The sequence below is a fragment of the Mobula hypostoma genome, chromosome 5 (assembly GCF_963921235.1).
Source record: "Mobula hypostoma chromosome 5, sMobHyp1.1, whole genome shotgun sequence".
In the NCBI taxonomy this organism is placed as follows: Eukaryota; Metazoa; Chordata; class Chondrichthyes; order Myliobatiformes; family Myliobatidae; genus Mobula; species Mobula hypostoma.
The window spans coordinates 46,036,772-46,057,372 of record NC_086101.1 but is presented as its reverse complement, the minus strand read 5'-3'; the positions used below and the strand labels follow the sequence as shown (position 1 = coordinate 46,057,372).

The 20,601-nt window shown below is 40.6% G+C and overlaps 1 protein-coding gene across 4 annotated transcripts in view; it reads left to right on the top strand.

Annotated features, from left to right (window-relative positions):
* The window catches only part of LOC134346787 (dachshund homolog 1-like), a 586,859-nt gene that overhangs the window by 204,431 nt on the left and 361,827 nt on the right, over positions 1–20,601 (top strand). For all 4 annotated transcript variants that reach the window (XM_063048437.1, XM_063048436.1, XM_063048439.1 and 1 more), the window contains exon 2: positions 15,720–15,835. In XM_063048437.1, the coding sequence (XP_062904507.1) occupies positions 15,720–15,835 (116 nt within the window). The remainder of the gene's footprint in view (positions 1–15,719; positions 15,836–20,601) is intronic.

The following is a 20,601-nucleotide window of genomic DNA, read 5'->3' as shown; positions in this document are numbered from 1 at the left end:
TTTAGAACAATTTGTAGCGTTCTGTTTTCACTTTGACATGAAAAAATCTTTTCTGTTGATCAGTGTCAAAAAAGCCAAATTAGATCCACTGTGATGAAAATTTCCAAGGGGGGGGGGATGAATACTTTTGATAGGCACTGCACATGGTATCAGTTTACTGTCACGTGTATCATGAAGATAGTGTCTTGCAAAGTTTATTTTGATAAAATTATTACTCTGTGAATTGAGCTAGAATGAGGTAAAATGATAATGCAGAATACAATGTAAAAGCTACTGGAAAAGTGCAGGATCATAATGAGGTAAATTGTGGAGGCCAAGAGTCCATTATCATACAAGAGATACGATAAGATGATTCCTTTATGAACCTGATATGAGTGGGGTAGAAGTTGCCCTTGAGCCCAGTGGTAGATGCTTTCAGACTTTTGCATTTTCTGTCTGATGGGAGAGAAGAGAAGACAGTATGTCTGCATGCATGAGGTATATGATTATGCTGGCTGCCTTACTGAGGCCGTGAGAAGTTATAGATAAGAGTCCATTGAGGGGAGGCTGATTCCTGTGATGTGCTGAGCTATGTCCACAATCCTCCGCAGTTTCTTGTGGCCATGTAGAGTAGTCGCCGTGCCATGCCATTATGTATGCAGGGAAAATGATTTCAATGGTACATCATGTGATAACCTCCAAGAGGACCAGAACCTTGTTATAGGGATTAGAGGCTTGTGTACCTTAATAACCTGGAGGGCTATGTTGGCTGGATTCAGGGCTTTATGTTGGCTCTTTGTGGGGTAACTCATGTCAAAGGGTAGAGGCCAGATTAAGAGTGACCTACCGATCCTCCAGGTTTGGGTCTGCAGCTCAGGGCTAACAACCCTGACTGGGAAAACAAAACCTTTACGGAAATAACAATGAAGAATCCTTTTGCATGTGAGTGTGCTGGTATTTTGGAGCCCCCTCCCGGAACTTGAATGACTGACAATAGAGGAAGCTACTGATACAACGAAGGAAGCCCTGAAAAGCATCAGATATAGAGGACCTTCAGTGTTGCCCTAAATGCCAATGGTCTAATGGGCTGTAGGTAGGTCATTTGATAAAACAATTTGGGTAGTACTGTTCCTTCACATGAGCGAGGTCATGACTTTGTGTTCAAACTTTTAAAGTTCATTTGAAGGAAGCAATCCCCTATCAGATTTCTGTAGTATGTGGGAGAAAGATAAATGGATGAAGGCCATGCAGTGGTACTGTTAGTCAAGCTGCTGCCCCATGGAGCAGCAACCCAAATACTTGGGTGCAATCCTGACTTTGCACGTTTTCCCTGTGACCATATAGACCTCTTCCCACATTCCAAAGAATTGTTTGTTTACTACGCCCCTGTAAATTGCACATACTGTGTATGTGAGTGATAGGATCTATAGGCAATACAGGGAGAATAAAATGGGATTGATATTTAAATTTATTGAGGTACACCATGGAATAAGCCCTTCTGGTCCTTTGATCCACGATGCCCAGCAATCCCCCGATTTAATCCCAGCCTAATCGCTGGCCAATTTACGATGACCAATTAACCTACCAACTGGTAGATCTTTCAACTGTGGGGGGGAAACCGGAGCACCTGGAGTAAACCCACACAGTCACGGGGAGAATGTACAAACTCCTTTCAGGCAGCGACAGGAATTGAACCCAGGTCACCTCTACTGTAAAGATTTGTGCTAAACACTATGCTTCTTTGCTGCCCCCTTGATGTAAGTGGATGCCTATTAGTCAGCAAGATGATGGTGGGCTGACTAGCCTGATTCTGTGTTGTATAATTCTTCGTCATTTGAGAAAGACAGCGGTCCAGAAGCAGGTGCTCTCTTGGAAAACATAAAAGTTTGCCTTCTCTTGTTGCGGGTGGGGTAATATTTCACTTGACTCCCTACGACTCTGAAAGTAATAAAGCTCACGATGTAATTACATGAGGCAGCTCGAGTGTTGATTTCATGTTCCAGCTGCTGGAAAAAGAGGAGGCAATGGTTCTGAAAGCGCATCTCACAGACTGTCATATGTCATTGGCAGTTTTAATACTAATGTCATATGCTGTAGCTTGTATTGTGTTCTGGTGATCAAGCACTATCTGTTAAATGGGGGGGGGGAATCTCAGAATAACTACTGATCAAATGATACATGCAGTGTAATGTGATTGGCCTGCAATGATGTCATTGCTCTCTAGCAATCAGTCACCGGGGAGATGTTTTTTTCTGTGTAATACTTTCTCATGAATATACTTGTCACTTATTAGTGTCTGGTTTTGCACTACTAATTGTCGAAAAACGTTCTTGACTTAAAGGCACAAGACATTTTTTTTAAGCATGAAGACATTCGGTGTCAAACAGTGGGAATAAAAGAGTAAAATAAAAGGACAAAGTGATTTGACAGAAATATGGATTGATATTTTGATTGGATTGTGCTATTTGCCATACCTTGTTTCAGAAGATTTACTCAATACTATTGGGAAAATGTCTCATACTGTCCATTCCCAGTGGCAAACGGCAGGAGGGCAGCCTGCTTTAGAGCTATGAGAGATTGCAGTATTGAAAACTCTGGAGAATAGTTGTTATTTTCCTGAAGGGAATTGATCATAAAACATCGTCACTAATTCAAAATTTGGATATTATTATAAAATTGCATTATTGAGCATTTTTAATATGGCAAGATATTCCAAACACTATTTGGCATTGAAGGTCTGAAAGAGCTGTTTCAGCTGATAGAGGGTAAGTTTTAAATGGGTCATAAATGATGAAGTGAGAGGAAATGGATGGGTTCAGCAATAGATTTCCAGAACGTTTATTTTTCTGTAGGGAATACAGGTCATAAGAAAGACCAATGGAGATTCTGGAATCTGGACCAACAAAAATTTGCTACAGCAACTCAAGGGGTTGATCAGCATCTGTAGGAAGAATGGAATTGTTGATTTTTTTTTAAGATGAAGCCCCGCATCTGGACCAATTAGACAAACCAATGTATATTGCTCATGGCTTTCTTGAACTCTTGGAAGGTGTTCCAACAGTTGTGCATAGAGTCCACTCTGTAATGATGGGAGATTAGCAATACCCAAGCAGAGGACACTGTGTGCTTTGGAGTTGTGTTCATTGGTGTCCATAATTCTCAGAGGCATAGGTGGTAAAAGTTGTTGTTCTCGCTTGTGCTATGGAAGAAGCATCATCCAGCACTTGGGTTTGATCAAAGTTCATCTTTAGATTTGATTATGAGAACACTCAGTCCTCTTTTATTGTCATTTAGAAATGCATACATGCATTAAGAAATGATACAATGTTTCTCCGGAGTGATATCACAGAAAACAGGACAAACCAAAGACTAACACTGACAGAACCATATAATTATAACATAGTTACAGCGGTGCAAAACAATACCATAATTTGATAAAGAACAGACCATGGGCACAGTAAAAAAAAGTCTCAAGTCCCGATCAACACCCGAATCCCCGAAAGCAGGTGGCAAAAGGGAGAAACTCCTTGCCATAAACCTCCAAAGCACCGACAACTGCCGATGCCTTGGAAACAGCCGACACAGAGTCCGTCCATCCGAAAACTTTGAGCCTCCAATACAGCCTCCCAAGCGCCATCCTCTGCCGAGCGCCTTCGACCTCGCCCCGGCCGCTAAAACAAGCAAAGCCGAGGATTCGGGGCCTTCTGCTCCGGAGATTCCGGTTACCACACAGTAGCAGCGGCAGTGAAGCGGGCATTTCAGAAGTTTCTCCAGATGTTCCTCCATACTCTCATGTCTGTCTCCATCAAATCAGAATTGTGTATGTCCTCCACTTGACAGATTACATATATCATTCACCAGAGAGGCCGCGCACGCTGCATTGCTTTGCCATCTTCTCCTCCTCCTCCATCTCTAAAAGATATGTAGAGTTGAAATTCTTCCACAAATTATAAGAATTGACATTTTTTAAAGGTGGATTATTAGTACTGTAGACACTATGGTTAAATGGGTGAGGTGTCTGGATTTCATAGATTGGCAGATTTTACACTGCACAGCCTCCTTCCCTCATCATGGGTGGTGGTGGAATTGATTCTCCTTCAATGAGAAGCTCTGGAATTATATAAGTAGCTTGCTAACTGAATTATTAATTAGCCATCAACAAATCGTGAAGTAATAACAACAATCTGCATCTCTGCCAACGTCCTCGTACACCCGAGGGCCCTTGCATGTACTACAAAGAGCAGGAAAGTTTCATTGCTGCCCTTTGCTTCAGTTGTGTGTTCCTTCTGCGGGTGAGTGAAAATCCAATCACTTCTACAGGTGTTAAGCAAAGGGAAATGGGTGTGTTCTTGCGCAAGTAATGACGGAAATTTGGTACTCAAACGGTTGTAAGTGCCTCAAAGAGGTCAGGTACTGACTAATGAAGGGAACAAAGCATATTGTTCAACCACTGCTGTCTGAAATGTAATGGGGATTCCAACAATAGCCATTGTGCAAATGTTCATTGCAAAGAGTTCCTTTCAGTCGTTAATTATTTCTGAGATTACCATCTCTGCAACAAGAAAGTACATGAGTTATCAATTAAGGTATATTTGTATTTTGCTGACACTTTAAAGAACACTCTGGTTTAACTGACGAAATGTTTAAAGTGTGCTGTAGTTTCAATGTTGGACTGCTATGAATAGGGGTTAAGTAAGCTTGACCTCAGAATCAGGTTTGTGAAAATCATATACATTGTGAAATTTGTTGTTTTCTGGCAGTAATATACAAGAAAATGTAATAGGATATAAAAAACAAATAGATAAATAATAAATGCATAATTAGTACAAAAAAGAGCAGAATAGTGAGGTCGTGTTTATGGACCGTTCAGAAATCTCAAGGCAGACGGGAAGAAGTTGTTATTAAACTGTCAAGTATGTCTTTAGGCTCCTGTACCTCTTCCCTGATGGAAATACTGAGAAGAGGGCATGTCCTGGATGGTGAGCATTCTTAATGATGGATGCCACCTTCCTGAGGCACTGCATTTTGAAGATGCCCTCTATGGCAGAGAGGCTAGTGCGTCTGATGGAGATCTACAACTCTCTGTGCACCTTTTTCTCAGTCTTGTATTTTGGAGTCTCTGAACCAGATGCTAATGCAACCAGTCAGAATACTCTTCACTGTACCTTAAACCAAAAGCCCATGTGTTATTTATTCTCCTAAAGGAAGGAAATAGTCAGATGCAATGCATAAATAGACAATTTGTAGGTGATATGATGGTAAATACTATGAAACACACTCAGTAGCCACTTTATTAGGTACATATTTTATGTACACCTGCTTGTTAAAGCAAATATCTAATTAGCCAATCATGTGGTAGCAACTTAGTGCATCAAACCATGGTCAAGAGGTTTAGTTGTTGCTTAGACCAATAATCAGATCATTTTTCCCATTCTATGTGACAAAATTTCCAGGAACATAGAAAACCTGCAGCACAATACAGGCCCTTTGGCCCACAAAGCTGTGTCGAACATGTCCTTACCTTCTGTGGAATGATTGTTCATGCAAGACTGGGTGGTTTGCACATCTCAGAAACTGTTGATCTCTAGGGATTTTCACACGTAACAGTCCCCAGCGTTTAGAGTATTGTGTGGAAAAACAACAAAAAAAAATGCTGTAAGTCGCACTTCATTGGGTGTTTTCACCCAATGAAAGGGGTCACAGGAAGTCACCAATAACTCAAATAACTATGTGCTAAAACAGTGTTTTGCAGAAGAACATCTCTGCATGTACAACACATTGTACTTTGAATTGGATGGACTACAGCAGCAGAAGGTCCCACTACTGTATCTAATAAAGTGGCCACTGAGTATATGTGTACATCTTATGACTACATAAGTTTTATTAACTAGCATTTACTCACTAATAATCTGCTGACCACTGCCCAGCTTGGAATTTGCTGGGACCACTTAACTTCAGTCGTTATCGTAGTCTTGGTATAAAAATACAGTCGTGAACAGTACTCCAGAGGTGAGGTGAGAGTGACTGCTCATAGCATCAAGAGATCAGATGGCCAAACTTGGTATCTACGGTGACAATCTGGTCAAGCTACGGTGTATGTCATAGGGTAAACTCCAGTGTTGGAGTCACTCCTTCAACAAAGGAAGAACATTGTCGTTGTTGAATTGGATACTGCAACCTGAAAATTAGAGGTCTTCAGGACAGTCGGTCCAATGAGTTACTTTACAAACAATCCTTCATTCACAAGACAGAAGTAACAATGTTCACCAGTATTTGCACAACATTAACCCCCAGTTGAGGAACTCCATAACTCCACCATAGATGGTCCCAAGCCTGACTGCAAAAGTTGAAGGTTTGAGCATGGGGCTAGTCACCTCATCCATAGAAACCTAGAGCTACAGAAATGCCAACAGAAGCTCCAGAGACTTCAACCCTGGGCGAGGAAGGGTCTTCAAAGATGCAGTATGCTTGCAGATAACTTGAAAGACTGGCTGAGGACAGAGGACTCTGGTGAGCTACCGTCGACAAACCATGCCCCAGGAGTGACTTGTGTCAGAGCTGCTGTGTGGGGAATGAAGAGTACATGTACACTGTGTTTAAAATATTGAAAGTTGAGTCTGATGGACATTTGCCACATGAGCGATCGTAAAATGTGCAGTAAACCAAATTCTAATTGGGGCCGTAACAATAGTAACTAGAAAATGAAATAGGAGATCGGGGCAGGGGGGAGGAGGGGGAGAGGAGTGGAAAGAGGAGATAGTAACGAGGTAAATAGGAAAGCTGACCACCAGAAAGTATTTCAGTCTTGACAGTACTGGTGGCTGCAAGATTTGTTAAGAATTTGAAGACCTTGGCCAATTAAACTAAGAAAAGACATACTATGTTATGAACTCATAGCACACTCCCATTCTCACATGTTTACTTTGCTTCAGGTTGGCAATTTGGAAACAAACAGAATATTTTGCTTCAAAATTGATGGAAGTGTTAAAATCGGCAGTGATGCTGATTTTAACACGACGCACATTTCTTGACAAGCTAATGGTATATTCAAAGGATTGACATGTTCCTCAACACACCATTTTAAGGACAATGTTTCATTTCATCATGTCATATATCACTGTTTATAAATGCATCATAAATCGTGACCATTTACAATTTCCACTATATGAAATCCTCCCATTCTTTACTGTGAATGACCTCAGTTGCATATGTGAAATGGCTATCTGGCACACAACACACACCAGGATCACACTCAAAGATGCTTTGCCTTTGCTATTGAGAGGGGCTCTGATTGACATTATGATTTATAATACACTTTGAATGTTTATCTTCTCGAGAGCCGTAGCACTTATACTTAGGATGAAAATGATATCATTGGAGCATTCAGAAACTTGTAAAGTGATAGTGTAGAACTCCCGGTTATGGCACATTTGAGTCAATAAAATATTCATGGTGTAAACCTACCTTCATGACCTTTATTAGAATTACTGTAAAACTGGATAGTTACAGACATCAAAGTTTTTTTTCCTTGTTGTTTTTAACTGAGACAGGATTCACGCCAGTTTCTTTGAAGCAAATGTTCAACATTAGAGAATGGGAATTAGGACTAGGACTTTCAATGTCTTTAAAAAAAATAATGATATACTTGACTGACAGATGAGTGAGCGCTTTCCTTCCCCCATTTTCTAATGTAATATTGTGTCATCTGACCTACTTTTTAATGATTTTTGTTTTCAGCTGTCTGTCAGGGAGGGGGATTGCAGCTCCATTTTTTTGTATGAATCGGAGAAGGAACTATCTTAATTTCTGAAATCATCCAATACCCACAGATAGAAGTTATAAATTTTGGAAAAATGGTTTCAAACTTTCAGTACCAAAAATGGAAAATGCAGTGGGGGGTGAAGGGGTAAAGACTCAATCTGTATGTTTGGAAAGAGAAAACAAGGATAAGTATGAAAGTTCATTTTATGTAGGAGAGAAGGTGGAGAAGCAATGTGTAAAACCGAAGAAGTGTCTGTGATAGGCCAGCAGGTAATGAATAACAGAGTATTAGATCACATTGAAGTGAGTTGAACTGAATATGTCTGGACTCTTGAGTTTTATATTCAGTTTTTACACTTTTTTTGTCGTTTGTACAATTTGTTTTTTTCATGGGGGAGGTATTTGATATTTTTCTTTACGTGAGTGAAAGCGGGACAAAGCTCAAAGTTGTTTACATGTATGCATACTTTGATAGTAAATGTGCTGTGAATCTTTGAAATGCTTTAGTAGTGACAGCTACTAGCACATTAAGCTTCTTGGTCGATGTTTTGTAATGTGGTGGGCCTGGCTGGCAGGCAAGACTTGTACAAGTAAATGAGAAAAATAAAACGGAGTCAACATGATACAGAAACAGAAAATGAGCAGAAAGTTATCAGTATTCAAGTCTGTACACAATATGAAACGTTTGGCAACTTTTGAATATTCCAAGCGTAACCCTAAATGCTTAAACCTTAATTAAATTACCATTTATGTTCACACAAAATCACGGTGGACACACGAATGAAGTTAACTCTGTGCTTCTCCCCACTGATGCTATCTGACCTGTTGAATAATTCCAACATTTTCTGTTTTTATTTCAGATTTCCAGCATCTACAGATTTTTTGCTTATGCTTTAAGCCATTAATTAGCCTTTGCTCTTAGCTCTGAGTGCTAATAAATCTAAGTCCTACACTGACTTAATTCTCCATTGTGGCTAAGTTTTAAAAAAAAGTCCCCCTTGGTTTTCATTGGCTTCTGGACTAATTTGTAACACCTCATAGGTGACATGATGCTTTTTTTTTGACTTGACATTCACTATTGTCTTAATTAGATCAAATGCACCCATGCAAAATTATAACATTTGAGGAATAATAATGCATATTATCTGTTTTTTATCTCCCCCCCCCATGTTTCTGCACTGGAGAATGACATTTTTTCATATTTCAGAAATAAACATTATTAATATAAAATAAGTGCAAAACATTTTACATTCATTGTCAATACATTTAGAATTGGGTTAATAATCACTGACATATCTCATGAAATTTGTTTTTGTGATGTATTATACACAAATTTTATATGAAGGAACACAATGAAAATGAAGTCCATTTTAGTACAAAATGGTCATGGTTTTGCTATACTGAGCAGAGGTAGAGATGAGGATTGTGCAGGTTGGTTCAAGAATGGAATGGTTGAAAGCCATGAGACCAGAAGTTGTGGCACCAGGATTAGGTAGCTCAGCTCATTGAGACTACTCTGCCACTCCATCGTGGTTGATTTAATTTTCCCCTAATATTCTTCTCCTCCCTTCTCCCTGTAACCTTTGACACCCTGACTAATCAGGATCTTACTAGCCTCCGCTTTAAATATACCTAATAACTTGACCTCCATAGATCCAATCTACCTTGGCTGAAGATCTATTCTTTCTCATCTCTGTTCTGAATGGTTGTCTCTCTATCCTGAGGCTGTGCCCTCTGGTCCTAGAATTTCCTACTCTATGAAATACCCTCTTCAAATCCACTCTCTCTAGGCCTTTCAATATGCAATATGTTTCAATGAGATCTTCCCTCATTCTTCTAAGCTCCAGCAAGTACAGACCCAGAGCCATCAAATGCTCCACATACATTAACCCTTTCATTCCTGGAATTATTCTTGTGAGCCTCCTCTGGAACCTTTCCAATGCAAGCATATCCTTCCTTAAATAGGGGCCCAAAACTGTTCACAATACTCAAAATGTCATCTGAACAATGCCTTATAAAGCCATGGCATTACATCCTTACTTTTGTATCGTAGTTCTCTCAAAACTTAGGCTAACTTTGCATTAACCTTCCTTGCCACTGACTCAACCTGCAAGTTAACCTTGGGGAATCCTGTACAAGGACGACCAAATCCTTTTGCAGCTCTGATTTTTGAATTTTCTCGCTGTTTAGAAAATAGTCTGACTTCATTCCTTCTACCGAAGTGCGTTTCCTGACACTATATTCCATCTGTCACTTCTTTGCCTATTCTCCAAATCCATATAAGTCCTTCTGCAGACTCTCTGCTTCCTTAACACTACCTGTACTTCCACCCATCTTCCTATCGTCTGCAAACTTGGCCACAAAGCCATGAATTGCATCATCCAAATCACTGACATATAATGTAAAACCAAGTGGTCCCAACACCGACCCCTGCAGAACAGCACTAGTCACTGGCAGCCAACTAGAAAAGGACCCTTTACTTCCACTCTTTGCCTCCTAGTTGACCAGTCTTCTAATCCATGCTAGTATCTTGCTGGCTTTTTTAAAAATCGTGTCAAGTACCCTGAAAATTGATTCAGCATCTTCCTAAGCACTGAATTCAGGCTAAATGGCCTATCATTTCCTTTCTTCTGTCTCTCTCACCTCCATCCTCTTAAAGAGTGGAGTGGTGTTTGCAATTTTTCAGTCTGCTGGAACGATTCTAGAATCTATTGATTTTTCTAAGTTCATTACTAATGGCTCCACTATCTTTTCAGCTGCTAATTTCAGAACCTTTAGGGTGAGGTCCATCTGGTTCAGATGGATTATGTATCTTCAGACCTTTTAGCTTCCCAAGCACCTTCTCTCTAGTAATAGCAACTACACTCAGTTCTACCCTCTGACACTCTCAAACACCTGGCCTTCTACTAGTGTCTTCCACAGTGAAAATGGATGCAAAATATTATTTTTCATCAGTCATTTCTTTGTTTCCAATTACTGCCTCTCCAGCATCATTTTCCTGCAGTCTCATATTTACTCTTGCCTGTCTTTTACTCTATATCTGGAAAAAGCCTTTGGTATCCTCTTTTATATTATTGGGTAGCTTACCTTCATATTTCATATCTTTTCTCCTAATGGCTTTTCTAGTTTCCTTCTGTTAGTTTTTAAATACTTCCCAATCCTCTAACTTCCCACTTATCTTTGCTTTATAATATGTCTTGTGTTTTGTTTTTATGCATCATCCTCCATTTAGAATTCTTCTTAATCTTTGGGATGTATCTATCCTGTACCTTCTGAATATCTCCCAGAAACTCCAGTCATTGCTGTTTGCTGTCATTCTTGCTAGTGTCCCATTCCAATCAACTTTCTCATGCCTTTGTTTTTCCCTTTATTCCTGTATTTCTCATGTCTCTGGATCTCCCTTTACTCCACTGTAATACTAATGCATCTGACCTTGGCTTCTCCCACTCAAACTACAGGGTGATTTCTATCATATTATGATCACCCTCTCCTAAGGGTTCCTTTACCTCGAGCTCCTTTAATCATATCTGGGTCATTACAAAACACCCAATCCAGAATTGCCTTTCCCCTAGTGGGCTCAACCACAAGCTGCTCTAAAAAAGGCATTTCATAAGCATTCTACAATTTCTTCCTCCTGGGATCCAGCAATAACCTGATTTTCTCAATTTACCTGCATATTGAAATTCCCTATAACTATCATAACATTGCCCTTTTTACATACCCTTCTTTTATCTCCCATTGTAATTTGTATCCCCCATCCAGGCTGCTGTTGGATGCATACATACAACTCCCATAAGGGTCTTTTTACCCTTGCAGTTTCTTCACTCTACCAGTAATGATTCCACATTTTCAGATCCTATGTCAAATCTTTCTGAGGATTTGATTTCCTTTTTATCCACAAAGCCAATCCACCCTTTCTGCCTACCTGCCGTCGTTTCTATGCAACGTGTATTCTTTGATGTTAAGCTCCCAACTATGATCTTCTTCCAGCCGTGACTCAGTGATGCCCACAGTGTCATACCTGTCAGTATCTAAATATGCTCCAAGATGATCTAACCTATTTTGTATACTGTATGCATTCAAATATAACTCCTTCAGTCCTGTATTCATTAGCTTTCTACCTAACTCTATGTTCTCTCTTCAAGACCTCCTCCCTCTATTGCTAATACTAATATGTAACATGACATCTGGCTGCTCATCCTCCCCCTTAGAATGCAGTGGACCCTATTTGAGACATCCTTGACCCTGGTACCTAGGAGGAAATGTACTATCCTGGGGTCTCTTTCACTTTGACAGAGTATTTTGTTGCTCCTCTAACTATGGAATCCCCTGTCACTACTGCACTCCTCTACTCCCCCTTCTCTTCTAAGCCACAGGGCTGGAGTCAGCGCCAGAGATCCCACTGCTGTGGCATCCCCCAGTAGGTCATTTCCTCTCCCGACCAACCCCCAGCAGCATCCAATGCAGTTTACCTGTTGTTGAAGGGAACGCCTACAGGAATACTCTGCATTGGCTGCCTATTCCCTTTCCGTTTCCTGACGTTCACCCAGGTACCTGCCCCCTGCAACTTGGGGGTGACCACCTCCCTGTCGCTCCTGTCTATCCCCTCATTCTCCTGTATGAACTGAAGGTCATTGAGCTACAGTGCCTGTTCTCCAGAATGGAAGTAGCTATTCTAAAACCTGGCGATGTGAGACTTCAGGACTCTGTACCTTCTGTTCGATGAGAGCTGTGAGAAGATAGCATGGTCTGGATAGGCCTGGTGGTCTTAGATACACATGTTTCCTCCTTGAGGCAGCATCTTCTGTAGATGCTATTGATGTTGGGGAAGGACACATTGGGTTGAGACTACTACTCCCTGCATTTTCTTGCATACTAGTACATTCAAATTGCCAAAACACACCATGATGCAACTTGTCAGAACACCTCTAACAGTACATCTTGTTTGCTTTCAATTTTTTATAATTTACTAAAAAAATACAGAAGAACAAACAGAGCAAATGTCTTTACATGCATGGTCAATATATTCTGTAGTGTTATTGTGTGTTTTAAATCATAGCACCGTTGTCACTCGTTGCTCCTTGGGGTGAGACACTATTTCAAGATCAATTATTGTGTAAAATCCTCTACAGCTGTAATGCAAATGGCATTTTGTCTGCATTTATGCAGCTTGTTTATCATTGGGTAAAGGTTGTTGGTTGTAACTTGTGCAAACAGCTGATTGGTTTACCATTCTCATGCTCAGTCCAATTGCCTTCCTCCTTTTGAAGTCTATGTGAACAGTTTGGAATTGTCAAAGTTCATACAGGCAATGCAGCCTCAGAAGGTAATAAAGTATGTTGGACTACATGTTCATACCCCCCACCCCACTGTATGAATTTGCATGCTTTGACCTCCATGTCTAAAATTCTTCCTTTTGATTTCAGCGGAATTGAATTTTAGATTGTGCTCTTGTCTCAGCTCATCCCAAACAGCTTCATAACAGGGGACACTCTGATTTAAATGCTGCACCCAGGGGTAAATGCATCAAGTGCTGCTGAAAGGTCATCATTTCGACAAAAGATATGGATGAGGAATTGGTGCAGGGGACAGAGTTTTAGATTTCTGCCAAAACTGTTGGCCTTGCAGCACCGTGAGATAAGGGAACTGCTGAGTGGCGCATTCAAGACTACAAGATCATGAGCTGAGGGATGCAGAGAAGCTTGGTGTGACCAATGCAGTTAGTCTGTGGGAAAGGACAGCAGTTGAGGCCCCTCCTACTACTGCACCACGGAGGGGCTGAGTTGGGTGGGGAAGACCCTCAAACGTTGAAATGTCATATAACCAACCACAAGAGGTCACATTAGTGGCAATGGTGCTATGGCTCTGGGGAAAAGAAACTAACACTGCTGAACGTATTGACCATTAATGTGAAATGTTTTGTGCCATTTTTATTCCTTGGTATATATTTACCAATTCCTTGGTAATTATGAATAAAATGTAGTTTTGAAGTGTAAAGATAGTGGACAAAGCCTTGCCACCGAGACAAAAAAAACTGCTGACAATACTTTTCCTCCCTGGAAATTCAGGTAGTACAGTAGGTTCTGAAGAACAATGTGTTTTACAAGGAGGAGGTGGCAATTTTGAAATGCTTTTTGAATCTGCCACGTACTACAAGCCCAACACCCCCCCTTTTTTTTTCCTCTACCTCCTCCTAGCTAATTGCCAGATTAAAAAGTGCAAAGAAGAGGGAACAAATCTCCTAGGGCTGACATTGTCTTTTAATTTTCTGCGGATTCCTAAAATAGCTTTCATTTAAACTACTACATATATTTGGCTTTTAAAAATCCCATAAATCAATATCAAGCTAACTGCAGTAATTATTACAAGTTAGAGCATAATTTTCAAGCTGAAAGCTCCATGTCGAATTTTAGCATATGCAAACTAGGTAATTCCAACATGTATAGATATTAATATTGAGGATCAGGTAACGAGGTGCGAGGTATGAATAATACATTAGCAGTGGCTGTTCTTTATGAAAGAAATGAATTCAGCATGTAATCTAATTAGTAAAGGCAGTCTATTAAATCCAGTGAAAAAGCAGCCGTCCTTGAAATAAGTTTATTTACAGTCTCTCCCAGTACTTCCAACAATTTCAGGAATGTTACCATTGATGTGGATGTTCATTGAATTCTGCTGTGCATTTCAATGCTAGCCAGAACTCACTTTATAATACACTACCCTCTGCATCCGAGGTTTGTGGGTTCAAATCCCACCCTGGAGAATGGAGAACAAAACCCTAACTGACATGCCAATGTAGTACTGAAGTATTGCTGCATGGTTGAAGGTGCACTTTTAAAAAACAGTGCTAATCTGGCAACTGCTTGGGCTCTCAGGCTAACAAAGATTATATACCGATGTTTCAAAGGAAGACAGAAGGATTGGCCCCAGACTCCTGGCCAATTTGGTCACTTTCCAGATCATTGTGTGAGTTTTCTCTGTGGAAATGGTTTTGTCCGTACTATGCACCACTAGCCATATTGGTGTAGCATAAGGGTGTAGCTAGTAACATAACTGCCCCGCAGTTTCAGTGACGCAACTTCATTCCTGACCAATATGTACAATGCTATAGGAGCTTAGCAGGTCAAGCAGCATATATACAGAGGAATAAATAGTTGATGTTTTGAGCCAAGACCCTTCATGAAGACTGGAACGGAAGAGGGTGGAAGTCAGAATAAGAAGGTGGAGTGAATGGGAAGGAATACAAGCTGGCAGGTCATAGGTGTAGGGAACAGTGGGTGAGTAGGGGAAGGGGGGGATGGTGTAAGAAGCTAGGAGGTGATAGGTGGAAGAGGTATAGGGTTGAAGAAGTAATCTGATGGGAGAAGACAGTGGACCATGGAGTAAAGGAAAGGAGGTGGGGAACCAGTGTGAGTGATGGCCATGTCATAAAATTGGGGAGGGGAAACAGAGGGAATGGCTACTGGAAGTTGGAGAAATCTATGTTCATGTCATCAGTTTGGAGACCACACGGATGGAATATGAGGTATAGCTTTTCCAACCTGAGTTTGGTCTCATCGGGGCAGGATAGGAGGCTATGGACAGACATGTCACAATTGGAAGGACAAGTTGAATACAAATTGCTGGCCCACTGGGAGATCCTAACTGTTGTGGTGGATAGAGCAAAGTTGTTTGACAAAGTGGTTCTCCACCAATCAGCATCAGGCCTTGCCAGTGTGGAGCTCTGGTGATGTCTGTGCGGAGTTTGCCCTATGACCAGAGGTTTGTCCCACATTCCAAAGACATGCAGATTAGTAGGTTAATTGGCCATTGTAAATTCAGATTCAGTTTATTGCCATATACACCAGAGTGCAATGAAACTCCTCACTCACAGAGTAAACAGTGTGCATAGTAACAACAATAACAGCAATGAATACAGCAACAAGTACAAAACACAGCAGAGTTAAGATTGTGATGTAATTTTTTTTTCTCTTTTCCAGTTCCAGACCAGGAAGACCTCCAAAAAGGTCCCAGAGTGTTACATCCCCCGAGAATTCTCACATCATGCCGCACACTGTCCCTGGCCTCATGTCTCCAGGAATGATTCCACCGACAGGTAAAAGGATTCACCTTCACCTTGACTATCTTGAATTAAATGCAAATATTTTACCAGCCTGACTACCTAATAAGATCACTAGAACTTAATGGATCACTTACGCATCATCTTGTACTCCGAAATTCTACAAACAAATCCTTCTCTCTTTGTCCGCTGCATGTGGGAAGTGTTATGACCTCAAGACATTAAGGGAGGTGTTCATTAGAATCCTTCTTATTCTCAGCTTGTCAATGCATAACCAGAGTGTAATTGAGGCTGGTAGAACAGGACTGGGCCTTGCTCTCAGGCATGTGAAAAATTCTCGGGCTAAACAGTATTCAGATTTATTCTGGGGCTCCTGTGCTATAGTGCGGAAGTGAGATCTTTACAATAGACTTTTTTAATAATAAGAAAGTTAATAATTTTTCTTCTGTACTTTGTTTTGAATGCATAGAGTTGCATTTAAGAGAAAAGATTAGGGCAGCATGGTAGTGTAGTGGTTAGCACAATGCATTATACTACCAGCAACTAGGGTTCAATTCCTGCAGGTGTCAATAAGGAGTTCGTAGCTTCTCCCCTTGACCACGTGAGTTTTCCTACAGGTGCTTTGGTTTCTTTCCATAACTCAAAGATGTACGGCTTGGTGGGTTAATTAGTCATTGTAGATTCTTCCACGATTAGGCGAGGGTTGCTGGCCAGCATGGCTCAAAGGGCTGGAAGGCCTATTCCACACAGTATCTCAATAATAGTAAATTTAAAGAAAAGTACCTGGCTGCTTGATATAGTGTTTTTTTTTTTCTCCCCCAGGTAAGGGGGAACTAGAAACAAGAGAGCACAGGTTTAAGTTGAGAAGTGGAAAATTTAAAAGGGACCTGAGGGGCAACTTCCTCACACAGAAGGTGAGGTATATATAGACCAAGGTGCCAGAGAATATAGTTGAGGCAGGTACAATACCGGCAATCAAAAGACAGTTGATTAGTATATGTATAGGAGGGGTTTAGAGGGATATGGACAATTGGGACTAGCTTGGTGGGTATCATTGTCAGCATGGATGGATGGCAGAGGGGAAGAAGCTGTTCCTGAATTGCTGAGTGTGTGTCTTCAGGCTTCTGTACTTCCTTCTCAATGGTAACAGTGTGAAAAGGGCAGGTCCTGACTGACGGGGATCCATAATGATGAGCACTGCCTTCCGAAGGCACCGCTCCTTGAAGATGTCTTGGATACTTCAAAAGCTAGTAGCTATGATGCTGACTAATTTTACAAGTTTCTGCAACTTATTTCGATCTTGTGAAGTAGCAACCCCCCCACCACCCATAGCAGATGGTGATGCAGCCAGTCAGAATGCTCTTGTAGAAGTTTGTGTGTTTTAGTTTACAAACAAAATCTCTTCATACTCCTAATGAAATATAGCCACTGTCTTGCCTTATTTATACCAGCATTAATATGTCGCATCCAGGTTAGATCCTCAGAGATATTGACACCCAGGAATTTGAAATTGCACACTCTCTCCACTTCTGATCCCTCGGAGGATTGGTTTATTCTACCTTTTGGATGTTACTACAGTTCAATGCCTGGGAGAGTACACTGAGTAATGTTTGCTTATCCCATCAATGGATTTGGAGGATTTTGCAGGGGCAAAGTTCACATTGGTCCTGTTGTGCTTTAAGGTGCCTGTTGTAGGTAAACCAAGTTTCTGAAACATGAGGTGTGAAATCACTGCTGCAGTATGGACCATGAGATTCAAACACAGTCTTCTCCCAGACTATAGTTACCATGATAGATTTTATCACCGACAGAACATGGAAAGGTTCAGCACAAGAACAGAACCTCTGGCCCAAGATGTCTGTGCCAGCTATGATATCAATCTAAACCACTCAAATCTGGTTGCAATGGTCTATGTCCCTCCATTCCCTGCTTGTCTATATGGCTGGCTGAATATCTCTTAGATGTTATTGTCTCTGCATCCACCACGTTCCCTGGCAACACATTCCAAGCACCTACCCCTCTCTGTGTAAAGTCTGCTTTAATCTTTCTTTCTCTCTCTCTCACACCTTTAAAATTATGCCCTCAGCATTTGACATGTCATACATTCGAGTGGTTGTATTGGGACAAGCAAACGTTCAGTCTGAAACAAGAGCATAATTGCCTCCCTTTCTTGAGTTTACATTTTTTCAGAATCTTGTCAAAGACTGTTGTCACTGAACTGTGAGGTGGGGTGGACTAGTAGAGGACTTTCATTTATTATCTCATAAACTAGTCAGCAATGACTTGGGGGATATCCTGCAAGTTTCACCCAAACAAGTACAGAGTACAGATGTGCATGGAATGGGCTGCCGGCGGTGGTGGAGGTAGAAATGATAGTGTCTAGTAAGAGACTCCCGGATGGCTACACGGAGCTTAAAAAAATAGAGGGCTATGAGTAAAGCCTAGGTAGTTCTAAGGTAGGGACATGTTGGGCACAACTTTGTGGGCCAAAGGGCCTGTATTGGGCTGTATGTTTTCTATGTTTCCATTACCAGCATACTGCAGTTCAGTGGTTGAGATTGGGGTGACCTTGGGTCTTCAGTGGAGGTACATCTTGTTGAACAGTTTTCAATTTTATTCTGTGGATTAACTTCATTCCTGCAGGAAGATTATTAAGGGTGAGGTAATGCAATGCGATGAGATTGGGTACAAGGTAAACGTACAGATGCATCCTTCTCCATAGTGCTTCTCAATTTGCAGTGAATGTCTTTGTGAGTAAATTAACTTGGTCAATATATTGAGTCTTGATTTGAATTTGGTTGTAATTCATTATAACTTGTGAATTGTTATTCCTTTGTGAATTCCTCTTTGCAATTTTCTGCCATGGAAAATATATAAAATACTTAAGAAAGGAATAAAGATACATTCCTTCCAGCTAAGAGTGTTCACTATGTGCAGCAAATTAAATAATTGGTTTAATTGCCAAATTCAGAAGTGAAGCAAGTGTAAGTAAATGAAGAAGCTTAATATTACTTTCAGCTGTCTTTTCTGTGCAAAATAACCTGAAAATACTTTTCACTGCCATTATGCCACTGGAAGACAACAGAAAGAATTAGTAAAGATCTATGCTTGAAAAGGAGTACTCAGCTGGGATTCCTGATCGCAAGGCTTTCTGAAGGTTAGTGAGAATCTGAACAACAGGTGTAACAAGGCAGTGAGAAGAAAGGAGATATTCTCTGTATGTGGTACCAAGTGCCCTTTTAATAGCTGTGGTACACCAAGGGAATAAATTCCTTCAGATAGCCATTGCCATTAAATTAAATCCAGCAAGCCAATAATTATGCTTAACTATGTTCATCAATCCTGATGAAGGGCCTCAGCCTGAAATGTCAACTGTACTCTTTTCCATAGGTGCTGCCTAGCCTGCTGAGTTCCTCAGGAATTTTGTGTATGATGCTTAACCTAAAGTGGTTTTGATATTACCTATGTCAAGAAAGTCATTGACATCTTTCGCTGAAATGCTGACATTCGTGTTTTAAATTTAATGGAAAATCATGAGAGCCTTTCATAAAACTTTCCTTACAGAGGTATCCAAAGCCACTGACAAGCTATATACTAACACTATCGATGGAGAAGGTAAGGGGACATTCAATAACTTTGAAATCAAGTTCTCTAACTCACTATAGGAGCTGGCATTGAAGAAATGAAAGAAAAATGAAAATTACAGAACATCTTATATACTCCAATGGTTGTTGTGTATTTTAGTTGTTGCTTTACATGATTGGGTTGAAAGCATTCATTAAAGTTTAAACCAACATTCATAACCATACTTCCACAAAACTAATCCAAAAAATATTGAGTGTATTTGGTTTCAGGTGCTGGATGTATGGTGAAATGATAACAAGGTTACAAATGATCTATTGGAGGAACTCAAGTGGTCAGGCAACATCTGTGGATGGAAATGAGCCATTGATATTTGGGGTCAAGATCCTTCAAGACAGTCCAGATGGAGGGTCTTGAGGTGAAATGTTGACCATCAGTTTCCTTCCACGGAAGTTGCCAGACCTTTGAGTTCCTCAGCATCTTATTTGTTAGACCAGATTCCAGCACCTGCAGTCTCTTGTGTCTCTTTGACAATGAAGTTGTGAAGGAATCTTTGTCAGAAGCCACTCCATGATAACAATGTATGTTATGAAGTAATCTTCGTCAGAAACCATAAATATGGTGGTTTGAGATTGTTTCTTTTCCAAGTTTAATGCACAACTTCATAGGCATAATTTTTGTGCATTAACTTTAAAGCACACACACCTTGTGGGGAATAATAATCAATACAGTACATAGGAATATTAAGTGAAGAATAGTGCTAGCTGCACTCTTTTGTAAAATTTTGCAAAATAGGATGGAAAATGCATTTTGTCACCAACAGAGTGTGAGTGCCCTTATTAAATTCAGTCACAAAATGCTGGAGGAACTCAGCAAGTCAGGCAGCATCTATGAAAATGAACAGACAGTTGATGTTCTAGGCCAATGCCCTCCATCAACTGCAAATTACTTCCCTCTGTTATATTCAGCGGCCTGACTGAGGAAGGTAAACATGCCTTGCGCTGTCCTTACCACCTATCCAATTCTATTGACACTTACAGGCAGCTATGGAGTTGAACTCCAAGATCCCTCCTGAATATCAATTCTCCGAAGGGCCCTGCTGATTACTGTATAATTTGCTCTAGCAATTAATTTCTCAAAATGCAAAAAAATGAGTTGAGTCTTTGGAAAAAGCAGGGTGCGTAAGCAGCTATTGCTGTTGGGGTACCCAGACATGAGGA